The 18655-nt window shown below is 41.0% G+C and overlaps 1 protein-coding gene across 2 annotated transcripts in view; it reads right to left on the bottom strand.

Moving 5' to 3' along the window:
- The window catches only part of SYNPR (synaptoporin), a 293628-nt gene that overhangs the window by 32709 nt on the left and 242264 nt on the right, over positions 1-18655 (bottom strand). For both annotated transcript variants that reach the window (XM_060163964.1, XM_060163965.1), the window contains exon 4: positions 8464-8662. In XM_060163964.1, coding sequence (XP_060019947.1) covers positions 8464-8662 — 199 coding nt within the window. The remainder of the gene's footprint in view (positions 1-8463; positions 8663-18655) is intronic.

Here is an 18655-nt window from a genome sequence, read left to right on the forward strand (position 1 = left end):
TGTTCCCTGGGCAAGGTTTGAAGCTCTCCCTTGCATGGCTCTGTGGCTTTGATTAGAGTCCTGCTAATAAGCAATGGAAATGAAGATGCCCAGCTGGGAGAAAGAGCCGCAAAAAATCCAAGCTCTGGACTTCGTGCCAATTATTTGAAAGTTTAATGAACCATGGGTATTAGCGCAAGACATTACTGAACTGCTGAAAGCCCCAGTGAATCCAAGCTGCATGTGTGAGTGTCTGCTTGTTCTGGAATCAAAGAAATAAACTTAGCAAAGAGTAAGGATATTTTTGCCATCATGGGGGCGGGGTGAGGTGGGCGATACTTCATCACTTTCAAAATATGATAGGAGGAGGGTAAAAGTCTGAATCTAGTTTCTCAGTTGGATGCCCCCAAACAATCACATGTTCCACGTTTCTACCTGTTACACCACTTTGCTCTTCACACTCTGCTATTTTCAGACTTGCCAACTGACAAGGGATTCAAGCTCCTGTTCTCTGGAGCCTAGCTTATTTAATGGAACTGTGTTCTTTCCCCTCTTTCCCTAAAGTATGAGATCTGAGTGCCAGGATGGGGGTGGGAGAGCTGAAGGGAGGGGAACTGAGCGATGGGGACAGAGTGACCCCATCTTAGGGCTGACTGCATCTGTCTCTAATGACAACAGCTTATACTGAATTTGGAAGCTCTAAAAAACAAAAAAAAATAATATATGAGTGTTTGATGTCAACAGTGCAACAAGAAGCCTTCCAAAGCATTTCTCAAGAGAAGAGTCAGAGAAGTTAGTATTTATCCACTTTGTTTTTCAGCCAATCAGTCCACTGGAATGTAATAAACTCTAGCTGCATGGACAGCACAGTATGGACGCCAGACTACATGATGGAAAATAATGGCTTGCATTCATGAGCACTTGCTCCTGTTCCAATTGCTCTGTGTGCAATAACTCATTTAATCTGATCGACGACTTTACGGGTTGGGAACCATCGTTATCTCTATTTTCCAGGTGAAGAAACACAAGTACAGAGAGGTTCTATAACCCGTCCAAAGTCACACAGGTGACAGACAGTGGTGCTGAGATTTGGACACAAGCAGTATGGGTACAGAGCCTGAATTCTTAACCACCGGTATACCCTACTGTCTTCCCATGACAGATTTAGCCTTCAAGGGTAATAGGAATAAAGCAGGGAACTTGAGGCCGGCAGCTAGGTCTTACTCTGCAGTGTGTCCTTGGTGCCTAGCACAGGGCCTGGGACCCAGCAGGACTTAGACAGCCTTGATCATTACTCTTGAATCCAAGGAAGAGCTTTGTCTTGTAATCAAAAAGGAAACACATTTGGGGCTTTGCCAAATTTCCACTAGGTTCTGGTTTTTCTAATTGAATGATGAGTTCCCTGGAATGAGAGGAAATCTGACAAAAATGGATGGAGTCTGGACAAACACTCTCTGCTAGCCCTCGGAAGGCACTGGCTCCAACACAGGACAGGAAGAGCTCTGGGCCCCTGAAGAATCACACTAATTCCATAAGCAGTTCACTGCTTTTATTAAGGCTACCGGACTACAGCTCATCTCTTTGTTTAACTAGTTAATTGGAGAAATGTGGTACCAAATACGGTGGGGATTAACGCTCCTCTAAACTGTAATTAAGAATCTGCTAATCATACGAAAGCTGGAAAAGAGCTGAGGATGTAAAATCTGATCAAACGTGTAGATGTTGTGCTGTGGGAACATTTAAAGCGGATCAATTTATTTGCCTTCATCTGCGGTGCCGATTCTGGAACGATGTATTTGCTGATGCAAAATATATAGTAGTTTAGATTAACAGTTCATGGTGAGGTTAGGTCCATGCCCTTTTTTTTTTTTAAACATCTTTATTGGAGTATAATTGCTTTACAATGGTGTACTAGTTGCTGCTGTATAACAAAGTGAATTAGCTATACATATACATATATCCCCATAACCCCTCCCTCTTGTGTCTCCCTCCCACCCTCCCTATCCCACCCCTCTAGGTGGTCACAAAGCACCGAGCTGATCTCCCTGTGCTAAGCGGCTGCTTCCCACTAGCTATCTATTTTACGTTTGGTAGTGTACATATGTCCATGCCACTCTCTCACAGCTTACCCTTCCCCCTCCCCGTGTCCTCAATTCCATTCTCTACATCTGCGTCTTTATTCCTGTCCTGCCACTAGGTTCTTCAGAAACTTTTTTTTTTGAGATTCCATATATATGTGTTAGCATACGGTATTTGTTTTTCTCTTTCTGACTTACTTCACTCTGTATGACAGACTCTAGGTCCATCCACCTCACTACAAAAAACTCAATTTCGTTTCTTTTTAGGTCCATGCCCCCCTTTTGTACTGCCAACACTTTTTGGTTCAAAGAGTGAGGAAGCGGAAACTACAGACACACACACACACGCACGCACACACACACACCCCACAAGCCAGAATGTCAGATTCTGACAGGTGTGCCTATCCCTAACAAGATACACATTTGGGAGGCTTCAAATGATGGTATTCTCTTTTTGCACCAAATACATTATACTTGGGGCAGAATTTCAAAATAATCTCCTCCGTTTAATCTCCTCCGTTTATCCTCTCATCATCCACTACATGCTGTGAAGTTGTCTTTACTATTAGCCCAGCCCGCCTGGGGAGGGAGTGCCTTGGCTTCCGGGTGGAGGTTCACTTCCTCCGCCAGGTAGGTCACCAAAGTCCATCTACATAGCCTCTAGCAGGTCATTTGTAGGAGAGTCATAATTACTAAATAATTTTCCTCATCAGGCTGGATGCTTTTAGTTCACCCATATACACACACATTGCTTGGCCTGTTGAAGATACAATTTCAGTGAAATACACTTAGACATGAAGTATAACTAACATGAGGAGAGAAGAGAGAAGAAAGAGGGAAGAAAGAGAAGAAAAGAGGGAAAAAGGGTGAGGAAAGGGAGGAGAGAGAAGAGGAGAGGCGAGAGAGGGGCTTCTCAGCAATTTCTGAATAGCTCAGAGACTGCAATTCTGATTTCCATCTCTAATGACAGCCAAGAAAGATGCAGTTGAGAGTAGGAACACGCGTTGGATTCTCTGAGCATCCAGCTCTGTGCCTGCCTCCTATTCTCCTCTCCGTGATGGCCTCGGCCATCGACTTGACAATGGGGAGCCTTATTTTGTTAGGGGGTTAAAAATCCACCTTCCAATCACCTCATAGAGCGGGGTTCCAGAAACAGAAAGGTTAACTGGAAGGCTCAACCTAGCAATTGCGATCTTAGAAGGAGTCCTGAGTCGAGCTTGATCGTGTGGGACTTGGCAGCGGGTGGGGGGGCGAGGGAAGAAAGGACCTGGGATAAGGGGACTGGAGGAGAGTAGGATTGTGAGGGCTGCAGGCAATTAAAGGAAGGTGCCTGCAATGCCTCTTTAGGGGGCTAAGGTACTACCTAGTAATGGGCAGGAGAAAAATTAACATGAGGATAACGACAGGGCTACAATTAGATACCATTAATCCATCACTGGCTGGTGTGCCTCTCCCTGTGCAAAGCTCTTTGTAGGCATTAACTCTTCCTTTTCTTACAGCAGCCTTGTGACATGTGTATTATTATTAGCTTCATTCTATAGATAAAGTCGTAGGCTTCCAACTGTTAAATAACAGGTCATACAAGGGGATTAAAATCCAGGACCCCAAAGTTTAGCCACTACCCTCAAGACCACTGGCCTAAGAGTCTGAGTCCTTGTTCTGCCATTAACTTCTCTGACCACAGGCAAGGTCCCTAATCTCCCAGGGATTCATTTTCCCATGCCTGGTGCTTGATAAAGAGGAGTCACAGTGAATCTGTGGAATGAGGCTGATTGTAATCGCTCCACATCTCTCTCAGGATTGTTTTGAGGCTGGATGGGGAATATGAAAATATTAGGAATGCATCGGGCATAAAACAAATGTGAGCCATGGTACCACCGCATGACCGCAATGGTTGTAAACACTTCTGGTCCCATAAACTGCCTCTGGTCAACCTGATCTCCTTTACGGGAAAAGGAGAACTTCAACAACACAGCCCCTTCCTTTCCCACAAAATCTTAAAGTGAATATTGATTCTACTTGACATTTAGAGTAGTTACTTTAAACCAAATCTCTCCTGAGAAGGATTCACCAAAATGTGGGATGGTGTTTATTAGATACTCATTCTGAGAGCACTTTGTCAGCTCTGTAAGATAAGTTATTTTTTTAAACTACTTTACATTAATTTTAAAAAAAACACCCTAAAGCCTCACATCGTCACTATTTGACATGAGATCTGAAAATGGTTCAGAACATCCTGTCTCAGAAATCTAGGCAGGAGATTTGGCTTTAAAACTGTACTCTAAGGAACATGACAGAATGATATAACCAGAGGTGACATTTCAATTCCACAATCATGAACCATTCAGGTGGCCAATTCTGCTTTCTGAGAAAGATATTTATTCATCTGTACAAGAAGGCACTCACTGTGGTGACGTACAGTAGCTGGCTGAGTTTTTGGCCTGATTTTCTCACTATTGTGTCATTCAGCATCATTAACAATTATGTTACTTCTAAAGACATGCAGATTCTCATTTTCACTTAAAGGTGGGCAATCTTCTCAAGCATATTCAGTAGAGAAAGATACCTTAAAAAATAGCCATTGATCATAGCCATTGGCTCCAGTCTGCCTGACATTGCTCATGACTGCTTACAAATACACAGTAATCAGTCCTGGTAATCTCTGATTTATAACAGCCATTGATCTTGGGCATGTTTAAAGCCTGTTTTCTATCACTGACATCCCTTATGTGCAACAGAGATAAACAGCAGAACCCTCTAGTTATCCTAGCATCATAGATTCACGGCAGCCATTCTATAACTCCAAATGGATTCTGAAGGCAAATTTTAAAAAACCCTCTATGACAGTCAAAGAAGCAGAGAAGTCTAGGGGTCCTAGGGTTTGGTTTCTCTATATCCTGAGCAAGAAAATAACAGGAGCTGTCCAGGTGTATAAACCAATTTGTCCTACCCACCTATGCCCCTCCAAATTTGTAGCACATTGCCTATCAGGATTTTGGACCCTCTTGCATGGTAGTTATGAATTTGGGCCCTGGATTTGGAGAGACCTGGGTTCAAACTCTACCCTCTGACTATTAGTAATGTGACCTGGGAGAGTTAATTGGGTAACTTCGAGCCTCCCTTTCCTCACCTATAAAAGTGTATAACAATACAAGCTACAGTTGTTGTGAGTATTAAATCAACTCTACACAGCGTAAGAAACTCTATCAATACCAGCCGGTATTATTGTTGTTACTATTATCAACACCATCACCATCCTCATCACTTTCCTCCACACTGATCTTATCTGTGCATGATGTATCCTGTCATGTCCTAGAGGATTACAGAGAATCCCGAACTACAGAATAAAGGGGAAAAAAAATCCCTAAACAAACAAAGCAACAATAACAAAAGAATAGTTAGTGACAGGAACAGAGAGAACAAGTAATGATCAGTAGCCATCTTTCTGAATAAATAGGCTTGGCTTTAAAAAAGTACAATTACTGTTAGTTTAGTATTTGAAGGTTTTCTTAGGTATGAACCACATTCTTGAGATCTTGCTCACACTGTGGACTGGCCTTAACCTACTAACTCACAGTTAAGGGTGGGTACCATAGCCCACCCCTCCCTCCCCAGTCACGGCCCCACTGTGGTGGGATTAGAAGTGGAAAGGCTTGTCATTTGCAGGTGCAATGGCATCATACTGATCCTCTACATTCATTCTGTCTCTGTGACTCTTAGGATTCGGGCTCGCTTTTAAATTAACTTTTATCTGCTAAGTAATGAGCACATCAGTTTTTTAATATCACTGAAGTCTCACCTAGGAGCCTTTCCCTTTTTATTACTAGAATTAACTCCCCGCTCCTCTCCTTCTTCCACGATGTAATAAAACAAAACCTACCCAGTGTAGTAAACAATTCAGGATTTCATTATATCCTGCTTGATGGGAAAGACTATTTATACAGAGATGAAATAGCATGGCCTCACAAGGTTACTTCTTATGAGGAGAATGTAGTTTTATATAACAAAATAGAGCTTTTCCCACTTTATAGGCAAACTAACTGAGTCAGTTTCTTCTCTCTGGAAGTCAGAGTATTTCCTCAGACTTTAGAATTCTATGAGAGTGTCTGCATGTATCCAGGAATGGATGCATACATGTCAGTTTTATAGTATACATACACATACACACACACACACACACACACACACACACACACGTATCTCAACCTCTTTGATGTATCTATCTACACGTCATGCGAGGGTTAACCCCAAGGTAGGTGACACTGTTAAAGATCTTTTAAAATCATTAAGACCAGTAGCTCCAATTTGGGAGGGAAAATTAAAAAAAGACATCTGTCCAAAGGTTCAAGTTCTGCTGATTGACTCTTCTTTTTCCACAATAACATACTGAAGTGCTATAAAACAGATCTTTCCCCAGTCCCTTCAAACTTAATCATGACGTTTTACAAATAAGGGTTTCTCCCAGCTACCCTTCAAAACATGTTGATTTTAAGTTTCTGGTCTCTATAATATATAGATTAGACTAGAGATCTGTAAAATTTATTTCACTCATATACTCCCTAAAAGAATTTGTAAAAACTGTGTGCCTATTTGTATAAAGTTGACATATAATTTTGTTTTTATTAAAAGTCTAAACAGTTGCAAGAGTGTAATGTTGGGCATATGTATTGATATTTAAAAATATATCCCATTGTATCAATTTTTATATGAATTCAATGGAATTGTTATTTGATACTCTCTATTACCCATTTAAAAATTATTAAACAAATTCCTCATTAACAGTCAGAAACTTTACATGTTCTTTTTGTTCTCCTTGAACTTGTATTTCCATTATACTTCCCCCACCGAATCATAGCCTCATATAACACTTTTTTATACTGGAAAGCATTTTATCGATCACCCTGTTACATTTCTTTGAAACAAAAATATGTATATAAATTAAAATTACTCTTTGATTACCCATGACCCTAATGCTTTAAGTATCAAAAATTTTTCTTTTGAGCTGGGTAATCATTAAAAATGTTATTAATGCACAATTGTCCAAAACAACATAAAGATATTATAAATGTTAATAATTATTAAATTTTAAAAGTAAAATTTTTATTAGAAATGTATGGGACGGTTTTTTCTTCAATTAGCTGATGTACTTTTGAGGGAAAAATATTACTTACTTCTAACATGGGACTTGAATCAGCATAAATTCTATTTCCATTTCTCGTTGTACAGATGTGTTGAGAAGGTTTGCTCACAGAAATGAGTAGATGAGAATGGATGGGGTTTTGTTATAGTGATGCCATTAATTTCTCTGAATTCCTTCTGAGTAATATGTCCCAGACCACAGAGTGATCTGTCATCAAAAGTTACTTTTTAATGATCTATCAGCTGACATAGATTAGGAATTTCTATTTTATTGAAAGGAAAAAATTGGAAACCTCCTTAGATGCAAAAGGATACACTACCCAGCCATTTGAATAACTCACTTTTGTCAATACCAACACCGATATTTCAAATGGTCCTTTTTTTTAGTGCCTCCAAGGCTTCGCAACCTAGCAATATCCCGTGTGTGGGGATGGAAAAGAAGGATGCTTTTAGTTTATAAAAGGGGAATAGGTGATTAAGAAAGAAGCATTAACATATTTTCAGAAGCAGGGCATTCTCAGTAAGATAAGTTTTAGGCAAATGTACATGAGAAAGCTGAAAAATTTAAAATGTATTTCCTTAAAGTTATCCACGCTTATGTACCCCTCTGAGAGTTGTGTTCCCCTAGGTGTCTGTGTGTCCCTATTTGGACAGGCTGAGCTAAACTGGTTTCACCCAGGTGAGTCCTTGAACCATTGTGCAAGGAAAAGAAAGTGGGGGCGGGTTGGTGGTGGAAAGAGATAAGATAGAGACAGAGACAGAGACAGAGACACACAGAGAGAGAGAGAGAGAGAGAGAGAGAGAGAGAGAGAGAGAAAGGGAGATTCAGAGACAGAGAACTCCATCTTCAAACTAAACCATTCTATGACCAGTCTATCATATACCAAAGGAATAACACATTTCAATAAGTACAAGTCACACTGTCTAAACAACCAGTGAGAAAAAATGGTCGACTAACTCCATAATACTGGAATTATAAATAAATCTGCCGCAAGCCTCACTACTCTTTCCTTGATCTCATGAGATTTCCAAGCATTTATTGCAGAGGAGTTTCTAGCAACTCTTACAATACGTCTCCAGCGAAGGGGCACAAAAGAATGACAGGCATCATGTTTTCGTTTTAGATCTAAGAGATTTGGATGAAAAAGAATGTGATTGCCTTTCAAATACATGCCCTGAGGGCTCAGGTAACTCCAAAGCCTTTAAGCACTGGAAAAAAGCAATTAGAAAGGACAGAAAAAGTTATTTCATAAAGGAAACCACTTACTATGAGTGGACCCCGGTTGTTTTCTCGATACTTGTTCTGGAAGAAAATGTAAACGACAGTGGCGGCCAAGGAGTAGAGGAAGGCAAAGACAGCCACGGTGACGAAGAACTCTGCCGAAGATGAGGAGTCGCCAATCAGGGCCACCTTCTGCCGTTCCTTCCCCTCACAGGTGGGCACCTCAAACGTCACCTGGTGTAACCTAAAGTACCAGAGATACCAGAGAGGAGAATCGTTAAAATGCTCTGGAGAGAAAACTTGATGCCATAAGTGAGATGTGATTTGAGACCTTCATGGCATGCCTCTGTGACAAATTCATTAGAGAAATTACAGAGACTGTAGCTGGACTCGTGGAAGCAGATACTGCAGTTAAACATCATTCCATTAGGTTTCACAGTAGCTAGTCACTTTAGAGAGCGGGGAGGAGGAAAGGGGAAAGTGATCCTGAAATGATGATGGGTTAGACTATGACATCCTCCCCCTTAAGTTCTCCAGTGGTTTCTCATTATACTTGGACTCACACCCTAAATCCTAAGCGTGACCCACCAGGTCCTGGCTTACGGTCTTTTCACTGACTGTTCCCTTTCCCTCAATCACTCTATCTCCTGACATTGCCCATGGCTGGTTCCTTCATGGCATTCAGGTGACAGCTCAAAATGTCATCTCCTGGGAAAGCCTTTTCCTGACTATTAATCTAAAATAGTTCTTTTCCCTTAGACATTTCTATCACATCTCCCTGTTCAATGTCATTCATAGCGCCCATCACCAACCACACTTCCTTGGTAACGTATTTAATTACTTTTTTTTTTTTTTCTGTCTCCACTTGATTTGGGATCTTGACTTTCTTCTTCTCTGTAAATCCTGAATGCCTGACACTTGTTAGACACTCAGTAAACAGGACTTGGATAAGTGAACAAACATTCTTGATTCTGTAAGATGACTGATATGCCCTAGTTTGAGTGAACTTTGAGAACTTCTATTTTAGAGAATAAGTTCTGTCAGGACAGCATCCAGGCTCAATATATTACTTAATAGAGAAAAATAAGATTTTGGAGGGCAGTACATTCTGCTCAATAAATGACACCTAAGGAAGATGTGTTATATCTAGTACATGGCTCATGCTGTGAACTGGGTGGTGATCTGTAATTCAATGTAGGAGCCAAAATTCTGCTTCTTCAGAAATGACTAAATTATTCCTTGAGTATTAGGGAGGCACTTGGAAATAGACATGAATGAGGCTTAGTGATATCAGTAAAGGAACACCTGGAAAATTATTTACAGAACCAACAATGATGATAAAACCATTGACGAACACGATAAATTCCCAACTTATGCTTAAGAAGTATTTCTCTTACTAAGTAAAACTTGATTCCTTTAAAATATTTTTTGTGTACATTCTCTTACAATTCGGATAATGACAAAATGATAAAATAGTAATACTAATAGCAACTAACATACTGGAGCATTTATGTGCTAGATATTGGTTTTTTTTTTTTTGGTACGCGGGCCTCTCACTGCTGTGGCCTCTCCCGTTGCGGAGCAGAGGCTCCAGACATGCAGGCTAAGCGGCCACGGCTCACGGGCCCAGCTGTTCCGCGGCATGTGGGATCTTCCCGGACCGGGGCACGAACCCGTGTCCCCTGCATCGGCAGGTGGACTCTCAACCACTGTGCCACCAGGGAAGCCCTAGATATTGTGTTTTATATGTACTGTTTCATTTAATGCTCACAGCAGCCCGATGATGTAGGCATTTTATTGCCCCTTCCCTCTTTACACATGAAGAAACAGGCTTAGAAAAGATTAATTTGTGCTAAACCACAAAGCTAGTAAATAGGGCCAGGAACTTATTAACTTCTATGTTAATCTGTTTCTATTAAATAATGAGGATATTAAAACTAGGATGAGTTTTTTAAAAAGTGGAGTCCACGGACAACTAACATCATAACTATGGGTCTTGTTAAAAATGTATATTCCAGGGTCTGCCCCAGACCTACTGAACTGAAATCTCTAGGGGTGTAGCCTAGCTGACAACCAAAGAAGAAAACTCCAGTCCCCCTAAGTTCCTTATTTCTCAGAAATCTATTCTTTTTCATTTATTGCTTGACTTGAGAAAACTGTTTACATAGTCAGCTTGATTTTGCTTATTTATACTGAAGATCCTCTTGTTTCTTGTGAACCAGAAAAGTGTACAGCTTCAGTAAAATTCAAGAAAATAGAAGCATTCGTCATGGTTGTGCTGTAGAGACCCTTCCTCCCCTTGCCAGAGATACTAACATATTTCTCAATAGCTGAGTCTGTGGGAATGCTGAAAAATGAAATAGATTGAAAAGGTAATTATGCCAGTTATTCTGATAGAGGTGATTTTCAAATAATGAACACTTTTTTTCTCACTATCTTGTATACGTCATCCACGCAACATATTTTTTTAAAACATCTTTATTGGAGTATAATTGCTTTACAGTGTTGTGTTAGTTTCTGCTGTATAACAAAGTGAATCAGCTATACACATACATATATCCCCATATCCCCTCCTTTTTGCATCTCCCTCCCACCCTCCCTATCCCACCCCTCTAGGTGGTCGCAAAGCACCGAGCTGATCTCCCTGTGCTATGCGGCTGCTCCTCACTAGCTATCTATTTTACATTCGGTAGTGTATATATGTCAGTGTTACCTCTCACTTCGTCCCAGCTTACCCTTCTCCCTCCTTGTGTCCTCAAGTCCATTCTCTACATCTGTGTCTTTATTCCTGTCCTGCCCCTATGTTCATCAGAACCATTTTTTTTTTTTTAAGATTCCATATATATATGTGTTAGCATACAGAGAAAGTTTTTCTCTTTCTGACTTGCTTCACTCTGTATGACAGAGGGAACCCTCTTGCACTGTTGGTGGGAATGTAAATTGATACAGCCACTATGGAGAACATTATGGAGGGTCCTTAAAAAACTAAAAGTAAAACTACCATATGACCCAGCCATCCCTCTACTGGGCGTATACCCTGAGAAAACCGTAATTCAAAAAGAGTCATGTACCACAATGTTCATTGCAGCACTATTTACAATAGCCAGGACATGGACACAACCTAAATGTCCACTGACAGATGAATGGATAAAGAAGATGTGGCACATTTATACAATGGAATATTACTCAGCCAGAAAAAGAAACACTCAACCTGTATTTTTAACAAGAAGCTCTGTAGTTCACGCAATGTCTAGATTCTGGGGATAACATAGGGAACAAAGATAGATGGGCTGGTCCCTGCTCATGTTGAACTTCAAGTTTAGAGGGAAAAGATAGCTCTTCTGAGAGGAGCCCTAGGCTAGTCTGGGGGTGGGGTGGTCAGGGTAAGATTCCCTGTGGAAGTGATTTTTAAGCTGCAGCTTGAAAAGTGAGTAGAAATTGTCCAGATCAAAAGCTGAGAAAAAAGCACAATGAAATACAACTTCACACCTGCTAGGATGGCTACAATCAAAATGATTATAAAATTGGAATAAGAAGAGTTAGTGAGATTAGATTGGAATAACAAGATAGGATTGAAATAGTAAGTTCCAATTAGAAAGCTGGGAACTTTCATACATCGTTGGTGGAAATGTGAACGGTACAGTCACTTTGGAAAAACAGTCTGGCAGTTCTACAGGTGGTTAAACGTAAGAGTTATCACACGGTCTGACAATTCCACTCCTAGATACATATCCAAGAGAAATGATAATATTTGTCTGCACTAAACTTGTACTAGAATGTTCATATCAGCATTATTCATAACAGCCAAAAAGCGGAAACAACCCAAACATCTGTCAGCTGATGAATGGATAAATGAAATGTGGTATAGCCATAGGGTGGAATATTATTTGTCAATACGAAGGAATGAAGTACTGATCCAAGTTACAGCATAGATGATCCTTGAAAACATTATGCTAAGTGAAAGAAGCCCGTCACAAAGGACCACACATTGTATGATTCCATGTATAGGAAATGTTCAGAATAGACAAATTTATGGAGACAAAGAGTAGGTTAGTGTTTGCCTAGGGCTGATGGGGGAGGATTGGGGATGATGGCTTAGTGGTACAGGATTTCTTTTTGGGGTAACGAAAACACTTAAAATCGATGGTGGTGATGGACACACACTCTGTGAATATATTAAAATCCATCCAATAGTACATTTTAAATGAATGAATTGTATGGTATGTGAATTATATTTCAATAAAGCTGTTAAAAAATAGAGATGAAAGAGCATGTATCAAGATCCTGAAAAGACAAGGAGCACAGCACATGGGATGAAATATGCCTAGGGATCTGGCATATGGCAGGAAAGGGGATGAGTGACGGAGGATGAGATGGAAAAGTAGCCAGAGACTCTCACTGCAGGGTCTTGTGGGTCAGGTTATAGACTTGGGTCTTTATAACTTTTAAAATTTTTCCTAGTGATGACAACTTTTAGGATTTATTCTCTTAACTTCCATATATAACATATAGTATGTTATATTTATCACGATGTACATTACATCGCTAGTACTTATTTATCTTATAACTGGAAATTTGTACCTTTTGAATGTCTTCATCCAATTCCCCCTCCCCGCAACCTCCACCCCCCAGTACCCACAAATCTGATTTTTTTTTCTGTGAGTTTATTTGTTTTTGAAGTATAATTGACCTACAACACTATGTTAGTTCCTGTTGCACAACACAGTGATTTGATATTTCTATACATTTCAAGATGATCACCACGATAAGTCTAGTTATGATATTACAACACAAAGATATTACATAGTTATTGACTATATTCCCCACACTGTCACTCACTTATTTTGCAACTGGAAGTTTGTACCTCTTAATCTCCCTCAACTATTTCTCTCCTCCCTCCAGTCTCCTCCCTCTGGCAATCACCTATTTGTTCTCTGTATCTATAACTCTGTTTCTGTTTTGTTATGTTTGATCATTTGTTTTGTTTTTTAGATTCCACATGTAAGTGAAATCACACGGTATTTGTCTTTCTCTGTCTGACTTATTCCACTAAGCATAATACCCTTTAGGTTCATCCACGTTGTCGAAAATGGCAAGATTTCATTCTTTTTTATGGCTAATATTTCACTATATATATACATATATATATATATATATATATGTATATATATATCTTTGTCCTTTCGTCTATTAATAGGCACTTAGGTCGCTTCCATATCTTGGCTATTGTAAATAATGATACGGTGAATGCAGGGGTGCATATATCCTTTCTACTTAGTGTTTTTGTTTCTTTGGATAAATACCTAGGAGTGGATCTTTATCTGAAGACCAAGATTGGCAAGATTTTCTTATAATAAATGACATGTAAAACAAAAATAGCAGGCAGGACCACATCACCTGTGGCAACTATTTAGAAGCAGGCACACGTGCTTTCCAGATGTTAGGATCAGCAACGCTTCCAAACGCCAGTTCCCTCAGCTCACACGTACAGACTGGGTCTGCAATTTTTGTGTACTCTGAGAGCAGCAGGAAGGGGGAGAATAAAATAAGTTTTTTCTGTGCAGTCAGCTGAATATCAACATTTTCCTCGTTGCTAACTTATCGCATTGATTTACAGTAAATGTTAATGGTGCTTATGGGCACAAGGCAAAAAAAAAAATCACTAACAAATCTGCCATGCTTATTAATACCAGTGATCTATAGCTTGGCATTTAGCTCTCAAGCCACATGGGGTAAAATCAGGAGCAAGAGGGAAAACAGAAGTGAAGCTCTATGCTGGTGTCTGTTCCGTGGAAGGCAATAGGGATCGTCTGTAAAGCAAGAGCGCATCAGCTCAAAATGGTCTGAGCATAATAATTCATACCACTGAACATTTTGAATGCTATGGGATGGCATCTATTCCTAAATATATTTTACCAGAAAGGTTCTTTTAGGTAACAGTTACATACATATGCATAAATATATATGCTTTATTTCGGAGGGAGAGATTTTAGAATCAGCATGTGTTTAGCAGCTATAATAACTTTGGAAGCAAATAACATTCATTTAGAACCTAAACAAGGGAAAAACCGTTCTGTACAGACAGAGCGGGTCGGCTGATGGAATCTGGAAACTGACGGGGCCACCTCTGATCTTCTGAAGGACTAGTCAGGCAGCAACTGCTGAGCCTCCAGAAGGATGAAATCCAATTTCTTCATTTCAAATGTATAATTCCCTCCTCAGCTGGCCTGACTCAGTCAAGGGGTAATTGAATTTTGTTGGGTTTTACTGCATTGTGTCAATCCACAAAAAAGCCCTCCATGTGACAGTAGGTTCTTCTTTTTTCTTTTTAAAATTTTACCAACACTTAAACACAGCCTTTTAAGCATTTCACTCCTGCTTCAATTAAACTAAAGGAACTGCTGGGCACCCATAGTTTTTAGTTCTGTTTGTATGGCTTGGAAGAATATTAAGCAAGTTGGTGTTGCTTTATTAATAAAAATATTTATGACAACACCACCACCATTTTTCAACCTCCAGGCATTGTGTTAGCTTCTTTACTGGCTCATATCTCAATGCTCATAACAACTATCTTAAGTAGGTACTATCTGTCACCATTATACAGATGAGGAAACTGAGGCTTGAGGTGGGTAGTGAGCTTGCTGTAGGTCACGTGGTAGTGGAGGGCAGAGGTGAGTCTGAATGCAAGCAGATTAGGAGGACCTATGCTCGTAACTACGGCACATCCCTGCCTCTATGCTTCTATACACTACCAAACGTAAAATAGATAGCTAGTGGGAAGCAGCCACATAGCACAGGGAGATCAGCTCGGTGCTTTGTGACCACCTAGAGGGGTGGGATAGGGAGGGTGGGAGGGAGACGCAAGAGGGAAGAGATATGGGGACATATGTATATGTATAACCGATTCACTTTGTTATAAAGCAGAAACTGACACACCATTGTAAAGTAATTATACTGCAATAAAGATGTTAAAAAAAAAAGTTATAGCATCCTTAGATTTCCAGACAAAGGTTTGTATAAAAATGACTAAGCCAGCTTTCCCATGCCATCTAATCTAATGGTAGACGGACAGTTTACACTGAATAAAATTCTAAACCAACATTCGCTCTGCTTCCACCTCGAAGCACGTGAATTAGGCATCGTACAAGGTACCTAGCAATGATGGAGTTGAATCCCTTTAGGCCGACCAGCAGGATGTCATTAAAAGCTTCCTAGTTTCCAAATTTTGTGCTGGGTTATTCTAACATTTCCTTTAGAAGCAAGTAGAGGGCAAACGAACCTGACTGCTTCACGTACTGAAATTGTGATCATCGTAGTGTCCATGGTTCTTTACAGGAGGGGGCTAGAGGCAGCACAAATTCATCTTCAGAGAGCACTGTACCATTAAGGGCATCTGGTAGTAAGACTTTTGAAGTTGTTGACAATATCTTTCACCGGGTATGGAAGGAAATTGGACTAAAGCTCCTAATAGCACACCGGGGGGTGGTTCAGTGCAAGACAGTAAGGACACATCCCAAGGGTGGTGATCCTACCCAGGAGTTAATGTGGGAAGCATTAGGCTGTTGGGGAGCAAGCTGCTGCCACTGAATTTCTGACGGCCAGGATTCAAGTGGCCAAGGTGGGGACCAGAGGGCAACTGGCCAGTTGTGGTGCTGAGCACGTTTCTCTTCCCCAGATAATTTTCTACAGTCCCTGTTTCAATCCTTTTCGATCCCAGTTGATAAAGACTCTAACCCTCTTGCTCCAGTTCTTTCTCTCTTCCCAGTAGGAAATACTGGCATTTGTCTGGTTTTAGATTGACTTTTCCTTTGCTAGTCATGTGTGTGTGTGTGTGTGTGTGTGTGTATAATAAGTGCATTTGCCTGTGCATTTACACACTCACAGACACCCCTACTCACTCAGTCTGTATGATTCACAACAGAAATCACTACAAGATCCTGGAAGTTTACACACACTTTCACACACTACATCTCATTTCCCCCCCCTCCCCAGCAACCTTCTCCATTTGAGAGACGAGGAAGCTGGAGCTCAGACATCTTAAAAGAATCATCAAAGATCACCCAGTCGGCACAGAGAAGGTAAACTCCACTACGCTCAGGTCCTTCATTCATTCAGGAGGAATTTGTTGAGCCCTGCGTGCCAGGCATCAGAGAAGCTAAGATGGGAAGGCAATAAGTTGTGAATGATGCGAGTAGAGATTATGTATAGGACGTTGAAAAGGACAAGTCCCCTCTGACTGTCATTTCCCCTGGTTTTCTTACTGAACCTGAAACATGGCACTTGGTGACACTATAGTGATAGTGAGTCCACCTCTACTACCACTGGGTGCTAATCACCAACTGACAACATTATTGAGCACATACTAGGCCAGGCACCATGCCAAAGGTTTTCACGCATTATCTCACTTAAACCTTCAAACTTGATAAAGTGGGTACTATTTCCCTTCTTTTAGCAGTGAGGAAAGTGAGGAACAGAGTGGTAATACAACTTTTTGAAGCAAGGGCCTTGAAAAGAGTCTATCCAACCCCAAAGTCTTTACTCTTAGCCTCCCACATGAAAAAAATATAATGCTATTCACTGTTTTTATCACTCGCATATTTACTGACTTCCCACACCATGGCTGCCTTTTCTGAGAGACTTCTTATAGTTGGCTCTCTCAATCTCTCCACTTCTGTTTGTTTCTCAACAGGACAGTGGTCATGGACTGAATGTCTGAATGTATGGGGTCCATGCTCCCCAGGCTCACGGGCAATTTCAAACTGTTTCTGAAGACTCACATGTTGATTAGAGCAAGGTTTCCCTTTATGCCACCAGCACCTCATAAGGCATATTTATATGCTGTGGTCAAAATCTGGGGAGTGTCTCACTTCACAGAGCCTCAGGTACAGGATCTACTTGGAGTGGACAAGGCAGAAGACGGGGACAAGGTGAGGACTGAGAAGAGTCTTGGGAAATACGCTGGCTGCAGTGAGAGCTGAGAGGAGGCTCCAGCATCTGCCCTCAGGTTGCTAAAGTTGGACACAAGTTTGAAGTCCTCATCTTGCAAAGAAGACTGGAGAGACTTTGTCTGAGATACAGGACTCAATGACCGTAAGGTGATAAGGATCCGTTTACCTGGAATGCCTCTGTTGACAAAAGGGGTCATTACTAGGCTCTAGCCAACGTTAAAGAAACAGCAGAAATAGAAAACAATCCAGTTCACAAATATCCTTCTAGAAGCACCTCAGGGATTTTAATGATGCTGTTTGTTCCCACGAAGGTCAGTGGACCTGGAGGTGGTACCTACACCCCTGTCTGCTAGACCTGAGAGCTGACTTCCAGCTCCCTTATTTTCAGGTAACTGGCATTGTCTAGGCAGCCAGAATCATTTTTCCAGATATTTTTGTCCTAACCTTGGTTGAGTCAAAACCAGCTTCATCTCCAAGACTTGCAACAAAAGCACATCAGGTATTCACTAAAAATATTTTACTAGAAGAAGAAATCAAAACTAAGGGAAAGACAAAATGCTGTATGCATTTCTGTTCTTTTTTTTTTTTTGCGGTACATGGGCCTCTCACTGTTGTGGCCTCTCCCGTTGTGGAGCACAGGCTCCGGATGCGCAGGCTCAGTGGCCATGGCTCACGGGCCCAGCCGCTCCGCGGCATGTGGGATCTTCCTGGACCGGGGCACGAACCCGCGTCCCCTGCATCAGCAGGCGGACTCTTAACCACTGCGCCACCAGGGAAGCCCCTGCATTTCTGTTCTTAAACACAAGGGCATTTCTCCCTGGTGTGATTATGTATTAAATGTACTAAAGCTTACTGTTTCCATGGGAGGAACATTCCATTACTTTTTGTGCTCTTCACTTCACTGTTAGGGAAGATAGTTGTTTTCTTAGGGAGAGTAATAATAAATATCAGACAGAGGGAACTGAGCTAGACATTGGAAAATGCAGTCAGGATTACTGCAAACACTACTCTTTTCTACACAATTCACTGTGCTTGTTCATATGAGGACAAGGCTGGAAAGTGACCGGCTCTTCCCTCAGTGTGTGCGTGTCATCTCCATGGGCCACAAAGATATTTATCCAATTTACTGAAAGTGCGTTATACTAGAAGGATCTTTTCAAATTTCCTCCCTCCTCCCGCAAGTTTGCATTTATATAGATAAACATTTCAAAGTACAAAGGAAGACTCCAAGGTGATAAAAAAGGAATGGATCAGTGGAAGCCAGGGCATGGCCTGGAGTAGGACTGAAA

This window comes from Lagenorhynchus albirostris, chromosome 10 (assembly GCF_949774975.1).
Source record: "Lagenorhynchus albirostris chromosome 10, mLagAlb1.1, whole genome shotgun sequence".
NCBI lineage: Eukaryota > Metazoa > Chordata > Mammalia > Artiodactyla > Delphinidae > Lagenorhynchus > Lagenorhynchus albirostris.